This window comes from Amphibalanus amphitrite, unplaced genomic scaffold, assembly GCF_019059575.1.
Source record: "Amphibalanus amphitrite isolate SeventyFive unplaced genomic scaffold, NRLGWU_Aamphi_draft 000036F_arrow, whole genome shotgun sequence".
Lineage (NCBI taxonomy): Eukaryota > Metazoa > Arthropoda > Thecostraca > Balanomorpha > Balanidae > Amphibalanus > Amphibalanus amphitrite.
Window position 1 is genome coordinate 859,204 of NW_024881532.1, and position 14,086 is coordinate 873,289.

The 14,086-nt window shown below is 51.7% G+C and overlaps 3 protein-coding genes across 3 annotated transcripts; 1 reads left to right on the forward strand and 2 right to left on the reverse strand.

Moving 5' to 3' along the window:
- The first annotated feature begins 486 nt into the window (after positions 1 to 486).
- On the forward strand, positions 487 to 7,401 carry LOC122371870. The gene is made up of 6 exons (XM_043348624.1): positions 487 to 860; positions 1,103 to 1,292; positions 1,640 to 1,872; positions 2,157 to 2,267; positions 5,792 to 5,979; positions 6,524 to 7,401. The coding sequence occupies exons 1-6, from the start codon at positions 681 to 683 to the stop codon at positions 6,996 to 6,998; spliced, it is 1,377 nt and encodes a 458-aa protein (XP_043204559.1). The 5' UTR covers positions 487 to 680; the 3' UTR covers positions 6,999 to 7,401.
- On the reverse strand, positions 7,364 to 9,787 carry LOC122371884 (regenerating islet-derived protein 3-alpha-like). Its single transcript, XM_043348651.1, has 3 exons — positions 9,472 to 9,787; positions 8,529 to 8,819; positions 7,364 to 8,255 (listed from the first exon to the last, which is right to left on the reverse strand). Exons 1-3 carry the CDS (start codon positions 9,474 to 9,476, stop codon positions 7,925 to 7,927), a joined length of 627 nt encoding a protein of 208 aa, XP_043204586.1. The 5' UTR covers positions 9,477 to 9,787; the 3' UTR covers positions 7,364 to 7,924.
- Positions 9,788 to 10,268: 481 nt separating this feature from the next.
- Positions 10,269 to 11,802, reverse strand: LOC122371879 (fructose-bisphosphate aldolase-like). Its single transcript, XM_043348637.1, has one exon. The coding sequence runs from the start codon at positions 11,675 to 11,677 to the stop codon at positions 10,583 to 10,585; it is 1,095 nt and encodes a 364-aa protein (XP_043204572.1). The 5' UTR covers positions 11,678 to 11,802; the 3' UTR covers positions 10,269 to 10,582.
- Positions 11,803 to 14,086: the final 2,284 nt, after the last annotated feature.

The window sequence follows — 14,086 nt, forward strand, 5'->3', positions numbered from 1 at the left end:
TCCCCAAACATTGCTCACTCAGTACCGTTCCAGCCCCATTACCCGACACTGGCGTCTGAACCATACCGGACGCCAACCCACCCCCCCCCCCTCCCCCTCCCTCGATGGCGGCCGGATGACGTCTATGACGACACGGACCCCGGTGCTGACGCAGCCACAGCTCCAGCGTCAGTGGCCGGATCTGACACCACACCGTGAGCTCATTGTTGGCTTCCGAGGTCAGTCGTGGTCACCGCACACCGGGATTTCCTATTCCAGAGGGTGCGCAGGATATTTACGCAAAGGCGATATGAGATACGAGGTCTCACTTACAGTCGTGAAGCCAATATATCAGATGATCTTTGATCGTCTTTGAAATAAGCATTACATGATTGATGAAGTGTGAGTCTGTCGATGAAGTGTAAACATATGGTACAGTGATCTCCGACCCTGTTCGAGCGGCACCTTTGATCTAATCTTCCAGGAAGACCGTCTCGAAAAAAAGTGTTAGGTCGGTGGGCGCCTGGACGCTGGCGTCGCCCCTGCTGCCTCCAAACGCGGGGGGCAGAGTCGACGTAGTGCAAATATTGACAGAGCTTTCCAAACAGGCCCCGCGCCGGCCGTGGATTCGGCTCAGTGGACTGGTGGCGCGCGCGCGTGGTGGACTCTCTCCCTCTCCCTCAGTGCCGGTGTTGGAGACCATGGCGCCGCGCTGGTGGCAGACAATGCTGCTCCTCTCGCTGGTAGTCGTGGAGATACCCGGCTGCTACGGACAGGCCGATGAGGCGGCTGACTTTTATAGAGCTCACCGGGCGACCCGCAGGCACAGGCGGTTCAGAAACGAAACGGGCACCGCGCGACGTGATAGGATTCGTGTGAAGGTGAGCTGGACATCGGCTGCAGAGCTATTCAGAAAACAATTGGTGCTTGAGCCTGATCAGTGATTATGTCGAACCATCGTTACATCGTACGTAAGCCAAGCTCATTCTAAGCGATGCAGTTCATTCGTGAAGAGTACGGCATCTCGTCGGCTGTTACCAACTTACCACCGCCCAAGCGTGCGGTGCACAGGCTGCTGTTTCTCTTCCACTCCGCTGTCCTAACTCATGTGTCGTCTCCACAGAGAGGCAAGCTGAAGATTCCGCTTCACCGTCTGAAGGAGCTGCAGGACATGGATTTTGGCGAGCTGCTGAGCTCACTACGCGGCGCCTCGAACCCGGCGTTCGCCTCGTTTATCGCCGACACGAACACCACTGGCCGGCCGATTGGGGTTGGAACTGGCCTGCTGGGGGCCGCCAGACCCTCCCTACTGGGTAGGTGTCCTCTCTGCGTACTTGGCAGAGCGATCAGGCTCTGTTCCGTCTGTTCCACTCTCCACTGTGCTGGGTAGGGAGATACTAATCGCAGATGCCGTCTTGATCCTACTCTTGGTTAAGTATTTCGTTAAATTTGCCAAGTGACCGTTTGAAACACGTTAAATCGTCCGTTTGCCATTGTAACTATGTGCTAGAGGGCTGTCTCCGTCGATATGCACCACACCATAACTATGTGCTAGAGGGCTGTCTCCGTCGATATGCACCAGGTTTTCACCTGTATTTTTGTATGCCACCGTGTCCCACCCTCGCCCCACTCCTACCCCACCGTTCCGTCCCTCCGGCAGGCTCCAGCTCGTCTCCATTAGCCATGGACCTCCAGGAAGTGGCCTCCGAGCGCCGCAACGTCATCAAGGACGCCGGCTGCCGGCCGCGCAAGGTGCCGGTGCATGTGCCGCCGCCCACCGACCCCTTGGTGGTCTACACACCCTCGTGTGTGCTGCTGCCGCGCTGCTCCGGCTGCTGCGGCCACGAGCTGCTCGAGTGCGTGCCCTCGAAGGTCAAACGGGTCCGCAAAAAGGTCAGTCGGAGACTGGGGTGTGAAGATGTGGGAACGGGAGTGAACTTAAAAACTGGGGATGATGATGTACTCGTAGCATCCGTTTCTTGTAGTCCAAGCTTTACTTGATCGATTCTAAGTCTTTTGCCAAGATAAAAATCACCCTATTCTTCATTGGGGTATAAAAGTGTATGGCCAAATTGGAGGTATTAACTTATCGGCAACCCAATTGATTCGTTGCATCAATGAAGCTTTTAAAGGGAATGTAGATCAATAGAACGTCATGCTCCTTTCTCTTTCTGCAGGTGCTGGCGCTACGATTTGCTGACGATGAGAGCATCTCGCCGGATGGCCAGGAGTCGAGTGTTAAACGCATCGAGATGGAGAAACACGTCGAATGCGAATGCACGTGCAGGGTACGTTCATCGACGTTTGGTTCTTTGTGTTGTGTAACCATCGCAGTTGACGTTTCTTGTTTATGCTCTCTACTGATAAGAAGAATGCTATGTGTCATAAAGCGATGAATGAATGAATGAAGGGTGACGTAACTCACGACGCATTATCGTTTTTAGCTGAACGATTGTACCGTGTCATGCTGCTGCGTAGTCAGTTCTCCAAGTTCAGTAACTCTTAAGGCCTGGCTACACTAGGGTGAAGTCGTATAAGAGTACGCACTTAGTGGATTTCTTGCTCTCATTTGTTTAATATTTGAAAGAAAGAAATCGCAAATAGGGAATATTAAAGTTCATTGAATTAGCCATCAACCCATGGGGCAACGATCGTTCAGCGTAAATGGAAGTGGTCTAAAACTGACATTTTCTGAACCGCTGCAGTTGCGTACTCTTACCATATGGGGTGTGTAAGAGTACGCACGCCAGGCGGGTGGAGTACGCAAGCATATGAACACACACCTATGCAACTTGTACTGTCCAAATGCTTAACTTCAAACTCAGAAGGCATTTAAGTTAATTCTAGTATCCAAAAAGAAAAACATAAAATAAATCTTTTAAGTCTATAAATCAGGAAATATCATGTCGTGTGTTTCTTAAAGAAAATGCACAATCCAAAGGGAGAATAACTCGTATTTGGAAGAATTTTGGGTACGCATCTGCATCACAGTGCTCCATTGATGATATACCTACAAAACAAACGTCATTGAGCGATAGATTAATAATTTTACATTTCTGTATATTCGATTTAATGTATAATTCTGCGTACTCTTACCCTCCTGAACAGTGCGTCCTCTTACCGTACATGCAATTCGCGCACAAAACAACCCCGAAACGTTGTGCAAAACTTCGCAAACAGAATATTACACTGCACAGTATTTCCCCAGATAACCTCACAAGTTTCCCACAACAATCACGGAAATGTACCTTATCTCAACTGCCAAGTATCAAAATTGTTGTACCATACCATAATAATATCATAACGCTCGAAAATAATATTCATCACCTTAAACTCAACAGCGTCGCCGCTCAACGCCCACGTTCCGTTGGTGACAAGCACGCACTGGCCTGGCGGCTTCATGTCACTTCATGAACTCAACAAACCCGCGTTGCTAAGCAACCGAAACAGCTGATGCGTACTCTTATCGCCCGCGTACTCTTACCCGCCCTTACCCTATGCGTTTTCTGCGTGCGTTTTTTGCGAGTTTGCGTGATTTGCGGAATATCGTTCTAGAAAGAAACGACATTACGTTTTTGTTATATGTTTTTCATAAAAACTTTTAATTAACAATAAACATTTTATTAACTTTTATATAAATATTAAAGTAGTTTAATTAATAATAACCTTTTTTCTAAAACGATATTACGCAAAACCCGCAAACACGCAAAAAACGCACGCAGAAAACGCATAGTGTAGCCAGGCCTTTATGTTTGTCGGCTTACTCAAACGGTTTCACTGGGTCCCAAAGCGCACTTGTCATGCAGACCCCGACGGCTGACAGTTTACCGTCGGTACCCAGCTAACAATTTGCCGTTGTTACAACGTCGTTTAAACGTTGTCAAATGGTTACCACAACGTCCCGATTTATCGTTGTGACAACGTAATTTTGTAGACTCCAGACAACGGCGTGACAACGTCATCCGACCATGCATTTGAATGTCATCACAACGTTTCTGTAACGTGGCCGTGACGTCCCAAAACTGTTCTTACAACGTCCCGCCAACGTTATGAAATGTTTTCTGTAACGTACCAACAGTGTTTCTGGAACGTTGTCACCACGTTTCCGCAACGTGACTACAAGGAGTATAGAACGCTTTGGCAACGTCTCTGCGACGTTTTTATCACGTGCGCACCACGTTGTCGCTACTTCGCATTGCCGTCCCTGCGACCCTGAGTAAACGTCCTAAACATTTTCGCAACGCCCTCTCAACGTGTTCGCAACATACTCAGAATGTGTTTCCGACGCTCTCTTCACGTTCTCTAGACTTGTAAAAAAGGCATGTAAGAAGTGTATATTTCAATACATCATACAGGTCAATTTACAACAAACAAACAAAACGACGGCGGCGGCATCGGTGATGGGGCATGGGGCCCAGGGGCGCCCCCATGGGGGCGTGGGACGGAATTGGGTTCTACCGGCTCTGACGCTAGCCGCTAGCACGCCAGAACTGGTGGAAGTTCACTTCTTTACTAACCCTCGCTGGGAGGATCACTCGGCGGACCGTTAGGCACCGGCTCATTTGCGGCCTCGATGTCCCTAGGCAGCTGGCAGTGCCTGACTAGACGGTCTGCGCACCCCCCGTTCCGGTCGCAGCTTCCGGACAGCCACTTCGCTACCGCATTGCCGACAGAAGGCCTGCCGCAAGGCGCGCTGACGAGTTGCAGGACGTCTGCGGGAAGACATGAGGGAAAATCAGACATTCAATTCATGAAAAAATCACAAAAATACCTGCACCACTTTCCGTAACAGTGCGACAGGCTAGATCAAACTGAAACATGTCAAGACCTTAGAGGCTAGAGCTACAATGAACTATAGCCTAGACCGCACGATATTACAAGGCACAATCTTGCAAATGCTACTCGTAAATGGTACTTTGTTTTACCAGTCAAAACAACAATCGTATCAAACGCAGACAACTGGCGCTATCTTTCATCTTCCAGCTATCTCAGCCGCGCCCGCCGCCGGCCCTCACTGCTCGCTCGCGCCGCGTAGACCAGCGTAGACTGCGGCTCGGCCGGCTGGCTCTGAGCGCCGGCCGGTGACACTGACGTCACGGCCCCTCAGGCGAGGTCAGGGCGCGAGCCACCGTTCGCCTGAGTGGCGGCCCGCGTGGCTTGCTGGCAGCCGCGGATAACAGCCGCGTTTACATAGGGATAGTTGCAAGCCTCTAGCTCCGCCTGTGATGTTGCAAAACATGCCAATGACGCTTTGCAATTTACACATGTTATATATATATATATATATATATATATATATATATATATATATATATATTAGAGAGAGATAGGGAGAGAAAGGTATCGGAATTTACTTGAAAAAACACCGCTAATTATTCAGTACCTATAATGTCAAGGTTGTGAAAAACCGTTTTAACAACGTGTTGGCGACCACCAGCTGACAACGTGAACAGTCCAAGTGTTAAAATATGTCAAATTTAACGATGAAAACTGAATATGCGCATTGAAAGTCAAAGGAAATGCATTATATGGCCATATATGTCACCATGCATTATCAAAATATAATGCTGCAAGTGCGCGGTTGCTGCAACGTACCAATAAAACGTTGTCACGACGTTTTACCACGACTTTCGGACCAAACCATGGCTTCACAACGTTCAGAACGTTGCTACAACGTAATTAAAACGTAATTTCGCAACTTACCGAAACACGACGTTGTGACAACGTTGTAGTAACGTTTCCTGTTAGCTGGGTAAACCGCCGTCTCTCTCGTATCCGGCGCTCGACTAACCGCTGGCTGTTTACGGCTCAGGTGAAGGCGTCCAACTGCAGCGTCCGTCAGGTGTATGACGCCGGCAACTGCCGCTGCTTCTGCTCCAATGAACACGAGGCGGCCTCCTGCCCGGGCACCAAGATCTGGTCCGAGACGGACTGCGCGTGCAAGTGCGCCAAGGTGGACGAGTGCTCCACGGGGCTGGAGTTCGACCCGGTCCAGTGCAGGTGAGGAGACTGGTCGGGGACTGGGGTCGGTAGCGAGCGCTGTGTGTATGTTTTTTTTTTCTTGGGACATTTTATCAGTGAAATAGTGTTCAGAACTTCACCAAAGCGGTGGTAGACAGACGATTTCAGTCGATTTCTGCATGCCTTTTGTCATGTGAGCAAGTAGTTGATGTAACCGGTCGTTTAACGTTTTGACGCTAAGTCATATGTGTGAAAGAGCTTTTACTAACACACTAACACGGTAACTACCGATTGGTATCTCTTTTTGCATGCCTGACTATCTTTAAGCGTTATTTTTAACACGCATGCAGCAGTTTCACGGATGCCTCTACCACCTGTACGGGCTGCCGGCCCCTCATATGCGTCTCCGGGGTTCCTGAGACCGGCCGTTCTTTGTTACAGATGCCTGCCGCGGCCAATGCTGCGCTCCTCACCGCCTCTGACGTCCGTCGGCTCAACACCCTCCGGAAACGGCTCCCCACCCTCTCTCCCCGCTCTCTTCCCCGTCGCTCTGTCCCTCTCACTCTCTGTTCTGCGCTTCTAGATGTCTTCCCTCTCCGTCTCGGCTGCCTCTGCGGAGCTCGGCCGTGCAGTCCTCCGGCGGGGGCGCGGCAGCGGCCACCCCGACCGTGCCCGACCGGCGCGGCACCCAGGGCGTCATCAGCAGCGGCGCGTCGTCATCCGGCGGCTGGGGCACGGCCGTCTCCTCTGGGGTCATCGAGGACCGGCCGCCGCCGCCGCGCTCCCGGCCCGCCCAGCCGTCCAACACGTACACGCCGTACCAACCGTCGTACCCCGACCGGCAGTACGACCAAGAGCGTACCTCCTCCCAGTCGGCGGCGCGCCGTTACGACCAGAGCGGTGCCGAGTCCCGCTACTCGGAGCGACGCCCCGGTGGAGCAGGTGGCGCCGGCCAGTATCGCAGTCGATACGAGTCGACGGCGGCCGACCCACGCCGCACAGATAGCCAGTATCAGGGGGCCTACTCGTCCCGCTACCATGGCAGGTGGTACGGGTAAAGCCCCCTGACCACGCCCGCCGCTGAGGCTTCTGATCTATGATCTGAGTATGGTATGGAGGTGTGTGGAGGCTGAATAGTTTTTGAGTGGTTTTATTCTGTGTCGTGTTGCTGCTGCTAAGCTTAGGGAGTAGCGTTGGCAATATCTGTGTAAATATTTCTGCTTATTTTTGCGTTCGTAGGCAAGAGGTACTCCGTACTCGCTTAAGTTTCACAGAGGCGCCATTATGGTACCTTTAGGTTAGGTCGCTCTCATAATTGTTTTCGTTCTCGGATGTTGTGTGCCAATTGGTCATCTTCTGTTCTTTTATGTTGTGCTTGAAATTGCTTTATTTATTTTTTGATATTGAGGGTTTTTCGATATACTTTTATGATCGGAATAATATACATACGTTTTATTTCCATTTGAGCATATGCCCAACGGCCGTGCAATGTTGACATTCAACCGCAGCCTGTTGATTCTGCCTTGTTTTCTTAGCAATCAACGAATTTTTCACACCTATTTACTTATGCGATAGCATGATATTGAAGAGCAAAGTAAGTACTTACAGCTCGTGCATGCCTGCACCTGCAGTTTGTGTCTGTTCGTCAAGGGCCGCATGATCACATTGAGGCCCCGCGATTCACCAGCCACAAGCCGCGACATTCATCAGAGTATTACGACTTATGTACTTACTGCAGAAGCTGGAACCATTTAGAAACAGTGCCTGATCTTAACTAATACCTCAATGCGATGTGCTTGCGTGCGCTCTAATCTTGCATTTTAACCAAGTAGATGGCGACAGAGTACACCTACACAGCACTGCCAGTGGTCTGCTGTGACGTTCTATTCGTAGCTAGACTAATTGCACCTGGGATCCATCATCCATCCCTGCTAAACCGCCATGGCGTCACCTGCTGCCAGCATCCTGTCTCGTCTGGCGTCACTCACAACCACTGGTGCCACTGTACGGGCGCGTCTCGCAGCACAAACCTCTGCTGCAGCCACTGCGGTGGCCAGACCAGCTGCGGTAGGGGCGCCTCTGGCGGCGGCGGCGCCAACTTCCACCTGTCATCGCCGGCCGGTAGGTGGCGGTGAAGTCCGTCGGGTGGCGGCTCGCAGGGCTGCGGCGGGGTGAGCGGGTGGACGCAGAGACCGGGGGCGGGCAGACGACAGTCGCGCTGTTGCCATCCGCCGTGGAGCCAGCTGACAACACACCGACCTGTTCCCGGCTCCCGGTGCCAGTCGGTGTAGGAGGGCGCTGAGCCGTCCGACCATCTGAGGAAACGGCAGGCATGAGCTGGACGGCCTCTGTCGGGGAGGCGTGTGGAACACGTGATTCAGCAGCCTGATCTATCTAAGCGTAGTGATAGGCAAATATATTATCAGTGATGCCTAAAAAGTCAGTCGATGTCACCTGCGAAAGGCATTTGATGCATGCTGCGCCGCGACGCTGTGGGGTACCTACTGCGGCGCAGCATACCCCTCAGTGGACCAGCAGCCCGTCCAATCTAAATCACGAGTTCCCATACCGTTCTTCTGTCGACTCACCTCCACTCCGGCTCTCCGCTGCTCTCACTCTCGTCGTGCAGCCCGATCCAGACCATGGCTCTCCAATGTTTGGTCATCACGGAGCGGGCCGCAGCGTCTTCCTCGGCGCTGGCGACATTCAGCAGCTGCCCACCGAGCGACTGGCACGCCACCTGGACGGCCTCGAAGCTACCATCCGCCACCAGATGGTAGCACCGGTCCGTGCCGAGCGGGTGGAAGCCGGGAGGACAGACGCAGAGTTCGGCGAGGGCGACAGGTGCCAGTGTCGCCCACAGCAGCGCCAACGGTAGTCTGAGAGAGCAGAGAGGCAGAGTCAGTTCTGACTTCTGATTTGTGGAGGGGTGCAGCAGGAGGGTTCGATTCTGAAATGGATACGGGGTAATAAGAGGGCGAATCCGGAGACAGACAGAGGAAGGAGTCAGTCCTGGGACTAGGAGAGACCTAATAAGGACACGTTCAAGTCTGAAACGAGTTGAGGGCTAAGGTCAACTCCGAGAGAGGCAGGGCCGCGGTAGGAGTTTTTAGGTCGGGAGAAGGTAGGTACAAGGGCAGGTTTGAGGCGCTCAGAGAACCAGGGTTAGGCTCATGATACGGCAGGAGGAGCGGGTAAGGCGTCGGACCCAAAGTAGTTAGTGGTAGGCTGGCGAAAGTATACCTACTGAGGGAGTGGATTTGGAACAGGGATAGAGATAGGCCTGGGCAATGGGCATTGACCATTGTCTTGGACGTGACGAGGATTTTAAACACTCCTACGCGGGACAAAATATGGACAGAACTGGACAATGCAAGACGTAGTCATAAATCGTCGCATTGTGCAATGAGCAAAGCTCATTAAAAATTAATCTGATTGGTGACGCATTTGGTGTTACAAATCATAACTTATGAAAGGCTTATGACATCGGCGCCAGCAGTGACTTGACTACGACAAAGCATTATCACTAACCTCATGGTGAAGCTGCCAAAAATGCCGTGCAAGCCTAGCAAGTAGCTCGATGAATGATCCTCTTCTTACGCCGTTCTTTGGCTGATCTCACGCCACACTGCCACGAGAGGCCGATTCGACGGAGTGGCTGATGCACTGAGACATTCGCTGATTTCAACACTTTTCTCGCATGGATATGATCGGAGCAGCTACTGATAAAAAAAAAACGAACGGCGACAGACGACTGACGACTGATGACTGACGATTGACGACAGACGTCTAACGACTGAGCACTGACGACTCAACTCCGAGGACTGACGACTGACGACTGCCGACCGACGCCACGCCACAGACACGAGGAGCCCCAGTAGCTCTCAGATTTCCAAGTGAAGTTAAACAATGGCCAATCCGATGTCTGAAGCTCGTGACTCGGCTCAGGTTAGCTGTGATAAGTGACACCAGCCTCACATTACCCGAGGCGAACCCATAAAAGGGCGCCGGGTGTAAATGGATAGCTACATAGTGCATAGTGCACCTTATTTGGGTAGGTTTCTAGACAACTTACCCAGTTCCCACTGTATGAGTATATGACCGTTGGACGGAGATGCCGTTTCCAGTTCATGGTAGTTCCACAGGTAACAACTGAAGTTAAATTGTGACTATGGTCAGGTCGGGGCCTGGCCTCCAGCTGCGAGGGGATTTATATGCACTAGGCTGGCTTTTGGCGAGGGCGCTAGGCGCGTGCTGTGAAAACAACTATAGGATGTGGAAAAGGTATGTCTACGGATCGCATAAGGCGTATCGAGTCAACAAAGTGCTTCAGAAGAGGCGTTATTATTTGCAAAATTTCAGGTTCGAAGCCGACGCATTGTAAAAAAAAACTTGCGTTTTACATAATTGATTAGTGACCAAATTAAAATTTATGAAGGTGTTACGCCTAGCTCGACTTTTGAAAGACGCAGTACATGATGTTTAGGCATTGGTTAAGAAAATTCATTTAAAAAGCGTGGGATAAATAGGCGCCAACGTATAAAACTCGGGAAAAGGCCCTCTTCAAATTTTTAATGAATCGCATCTAAACGTCTTCTTCTTCGTGCTTTATCTCTGTCAAATAACGCCACTGATCTTCCGTTCAGTACTCGTGATTCTTGATGAACTGGTCTGCCTGGGCGGCGACTCCTTTGCACGAGCCGGACTGGTAGGTGCCCAGTGCTGCCTGGCTGTTGGCTCTGGCCCGGTTCAGCAGCTGCTGCTGGGCCGCGAACACCTGTTCCTTGCGCCCGGCCCACACCCGCAGCACGGACGCCTGCAGCGCGCGGCCGAAACTGAACGTCAGCGCCCAGGGCTTCTTCCCGCGCACCTTGTTGATCTCACAGAGCATCACTGTGGCCTCCTCCTCAGTCATACCTCCGGAGAGGAACGTGATGCCGGGCACGGCGGGCGGCACGCAGCGCATCAGACAGGCGACAGTGGCACGCGCCTGGTCCTCGGCGCGGTACACCAGCCGACTGGTCTTGCCGGCCGTCACCATGTTGGGCTTTAGCAGGGTGCCCTCCAGGTGGATGTGGTGATCGTGCAGCGCCTTGTAGACGAAGGCCAGCACGGTCTCAGTGACCTTTTGGGCTCGCTCCAGGCTGTGGTCGCCGTCAGGTAGGACCTCTGGCTCGACGATCGGCACCAGTCCGTTGGCCTGGCAGATGGAGGCGTAGCGCGCCAGGACGTTGGCGTTCTCCAACATCGCCTGGTAGCTGGGAGTGTTAGGACCAATCCTCAGAACGCAGCGCCACTTGGCGAACTGGCAGCCGTCCTTCTTGTACTGACTGCAGCGCTTGGACAGCTCGTCGAGCCCCTGAGTGGTCTTCTCCGCGTCCGTACCCATCAGCGACACCACGCCTGTGTCCACCTTGATGCCGGGGATCAGCTTCCTCCTGCGCAGCAACTCCATCATGGACTTGCCGTCGGCCGTGGTCTGGTAGACGGTCTCGTGGAAGAGCAGCACCCCAGAGATGTAGTCGGACAGCTCCGCCGGCGCCGTGAAGAGCAACTCTCGGTAATCGCGCCGGTTCTCCTCTGTGTTCTTCACTCCGATACCGTCCAGCCGCTTCCCGATTGTGCTCGTTGATTCGTCCGCGGCCAAAATACCCTTTCCCGGAGCACACACGGCCTGAGCGATTTGCTCGAGCTCGCGCTGAAGCTCGGGAGGAGGGTAGTGGAAGTGCGTGCACATGTCGGAATTTTATGGCCCGGAACGATCGGCAAGAATTTCCCGCGTAATGTTCGGACAATGCGCATAATTTGTCTCGGGAACTACTTTCAATTTTAGCGGGCTTCGCTGAATAAACACTGCCTTTTAGCCTTGATTTTTGTCTGAGTTGATTTGTTTGAAGCTCGAGGCATACTGTAGACTACGCCTCAATCCTCATGGAAATATCCAGGCACGCTCAATACAATGTCCCCGATGCCTACACTCATCTTAAGTTTCCCAGTTTAATGCCGAGGAGTCAACGTTTCCAGGCGAAACGATCATCACTCTTGTTTAAGCTGGTACCGCTATGGCTCCTAATCAGCTGCTTCGTTTTGCACACCCACACGTAATTACCTTTTCAGAATCCAGACACCACGCTGAGATAATAATTCGTGATATGTTAAGCTGACGCCTTCATCTCATCTCCTTTCATTATCCCAAACAGCGCCAAGCCAAAATCAACATGTCGCGCTACGAGGGCCGGGCCGGGCCTTTGTTTTCAGTAAACGTGTCGGAAGTGAGGAGTCTAGCAAGCAGTGGCCCAGAGCCGCCTGCTTTGATGTCCCTATCTATCGTAACGCTCCTCTCGTTAGCGGAGACCCGCCAGGTCGTCCGCTGAGCGCTCCTCAGGGACAGCGCCCAACTCGACAGCGCCGACCGTGCCCGACCACAAAGCCTGCAACGCTCGGTTTAGCGTTCGAGGGTCTAATTAGAAAACAGTTTGAGAACGGTGCTCGAGCCCGTCTGAGCGGCCCCTCTGCCGAGCTAAAGGGGGGCGAACGGCACTTACCATTGGGAGTGCGGTGTTCGCTCCGGCCGCTCTGTTCCGAAAAATTGGACGCTCCTGTCCTAATTGGAGCCGCTTTTGAATTTAAACAAGTGGATGGTTTTTTAATTGGAAAACTTATGAATGCCAGAGAGGAAGCGTTTTGGCAGACGGCACGAATAGATAATGATGTGGAGTTAAAACGAGCTGGAGTCGTGCCGACGCATCTCACTCTGACTTTAAATTGCAGCGGAGTGGAGAGAGAAGTTATGACGGTAGAGCAGTCACGAACGATAGAGAGAGATATAAAAGGAGCTGACAGATGCGTAACTGCAGAAACATTAATTAAACAAGAAGCAAAGCAATAAAACAGCAACAATGTTTTCTGCTCTCTCTCTCTCTCTCTCTCTTTCTCTCTCTCTCTCTCTCTCTCTCTCTCTCTCTCTCTCTCTCTCTCTCTCTTTCTCTCTCTCTCTCTCTCTCTCTCTCTCTCTCTCTCTCTCTCTCTCTCTCTCCCCTCTCTCTCTCTCTCTCTCTCTCTCTCTTCCTATCTCTCTATTGATCTCTTCCCTCTTTCCTCCTATTTCAACGCATTCTTCCCCTTTAGCTCCTTAATTGCTCCCGCTGTTCTTTCTGTATCAAATATTCTACGATCATTATTGCAAAATAATTCATAAAAACCATTAGAGGATCACAGCATAAGCGGATTATGTATGGACTTCATACCGTCATATATGACCTCAAACAAACGACTAATAAACTAAGACACCAAGTTATCCAATTGGTTCGTATAAACGCTGTGCATGTGTTGCTGGCTGTAATAATTTAAGTTTAGGCTCATTATTTGTATCAGCATTTCCTATTGATTTAAAATGGACCAGAGCACGCTTCTGACGGTCCAAAGTGACCAGCAAGGTGACCAGTAAAAAAAGAGAGACGCTGTGACAAAAGAGAGACACTGTGATAGATCTATTTAAAAAATTAAAACTTACTGAAAAAAAAACGCGTAAGTGATCACCGGGCACTGTCGGAAAGGGAAGGCACGGTTAACTCGGTCGTCGTTGTATTTTCGCGGATTTTGCACAAATAATGCCCGTGTCTGGTGCCCAGCTTTATGCGTCAGTCCCTCTCCGCCAGCGGTCCCGGACAGCAGCGGTGACAGGATGAGACGACTGGGGATGGGCGTGGGGCAGCGGGGGCGGCCGGCTCGTTAGACGCGCTTTGAGCCGGCCGGCCAAATTGGCCCCTAACCGGGCCACTCGCAGGGAAAAGCGGTCCAGTTTATATCAATAGGCGCCAATTGGGCCGGCTTTGTGCCGGGGGAGCGCGGTGAATATCGCCGCAAACACCGCTGGGAGAGACTCGGGAGCGGCTCCTCGGAGACCGAGCATAATCCGAGCCGGCAGACGAGACGGGCGCCGGGAGACACGCCGAGCTTCGAGTCATCCTAAATATATATGTAGGTGCTCGTAATGTCAAATACCATGTACAATTTGTGAGAACCAGTAAATAGAAATAGTTATTGTAGCGAATAGGTGTGTCTAAACCGACGTTTTATTTGATGAATAATAAAAATTCATGGCTTTTACCTAAATGCACACACGTACCACTACACGTCACATTTA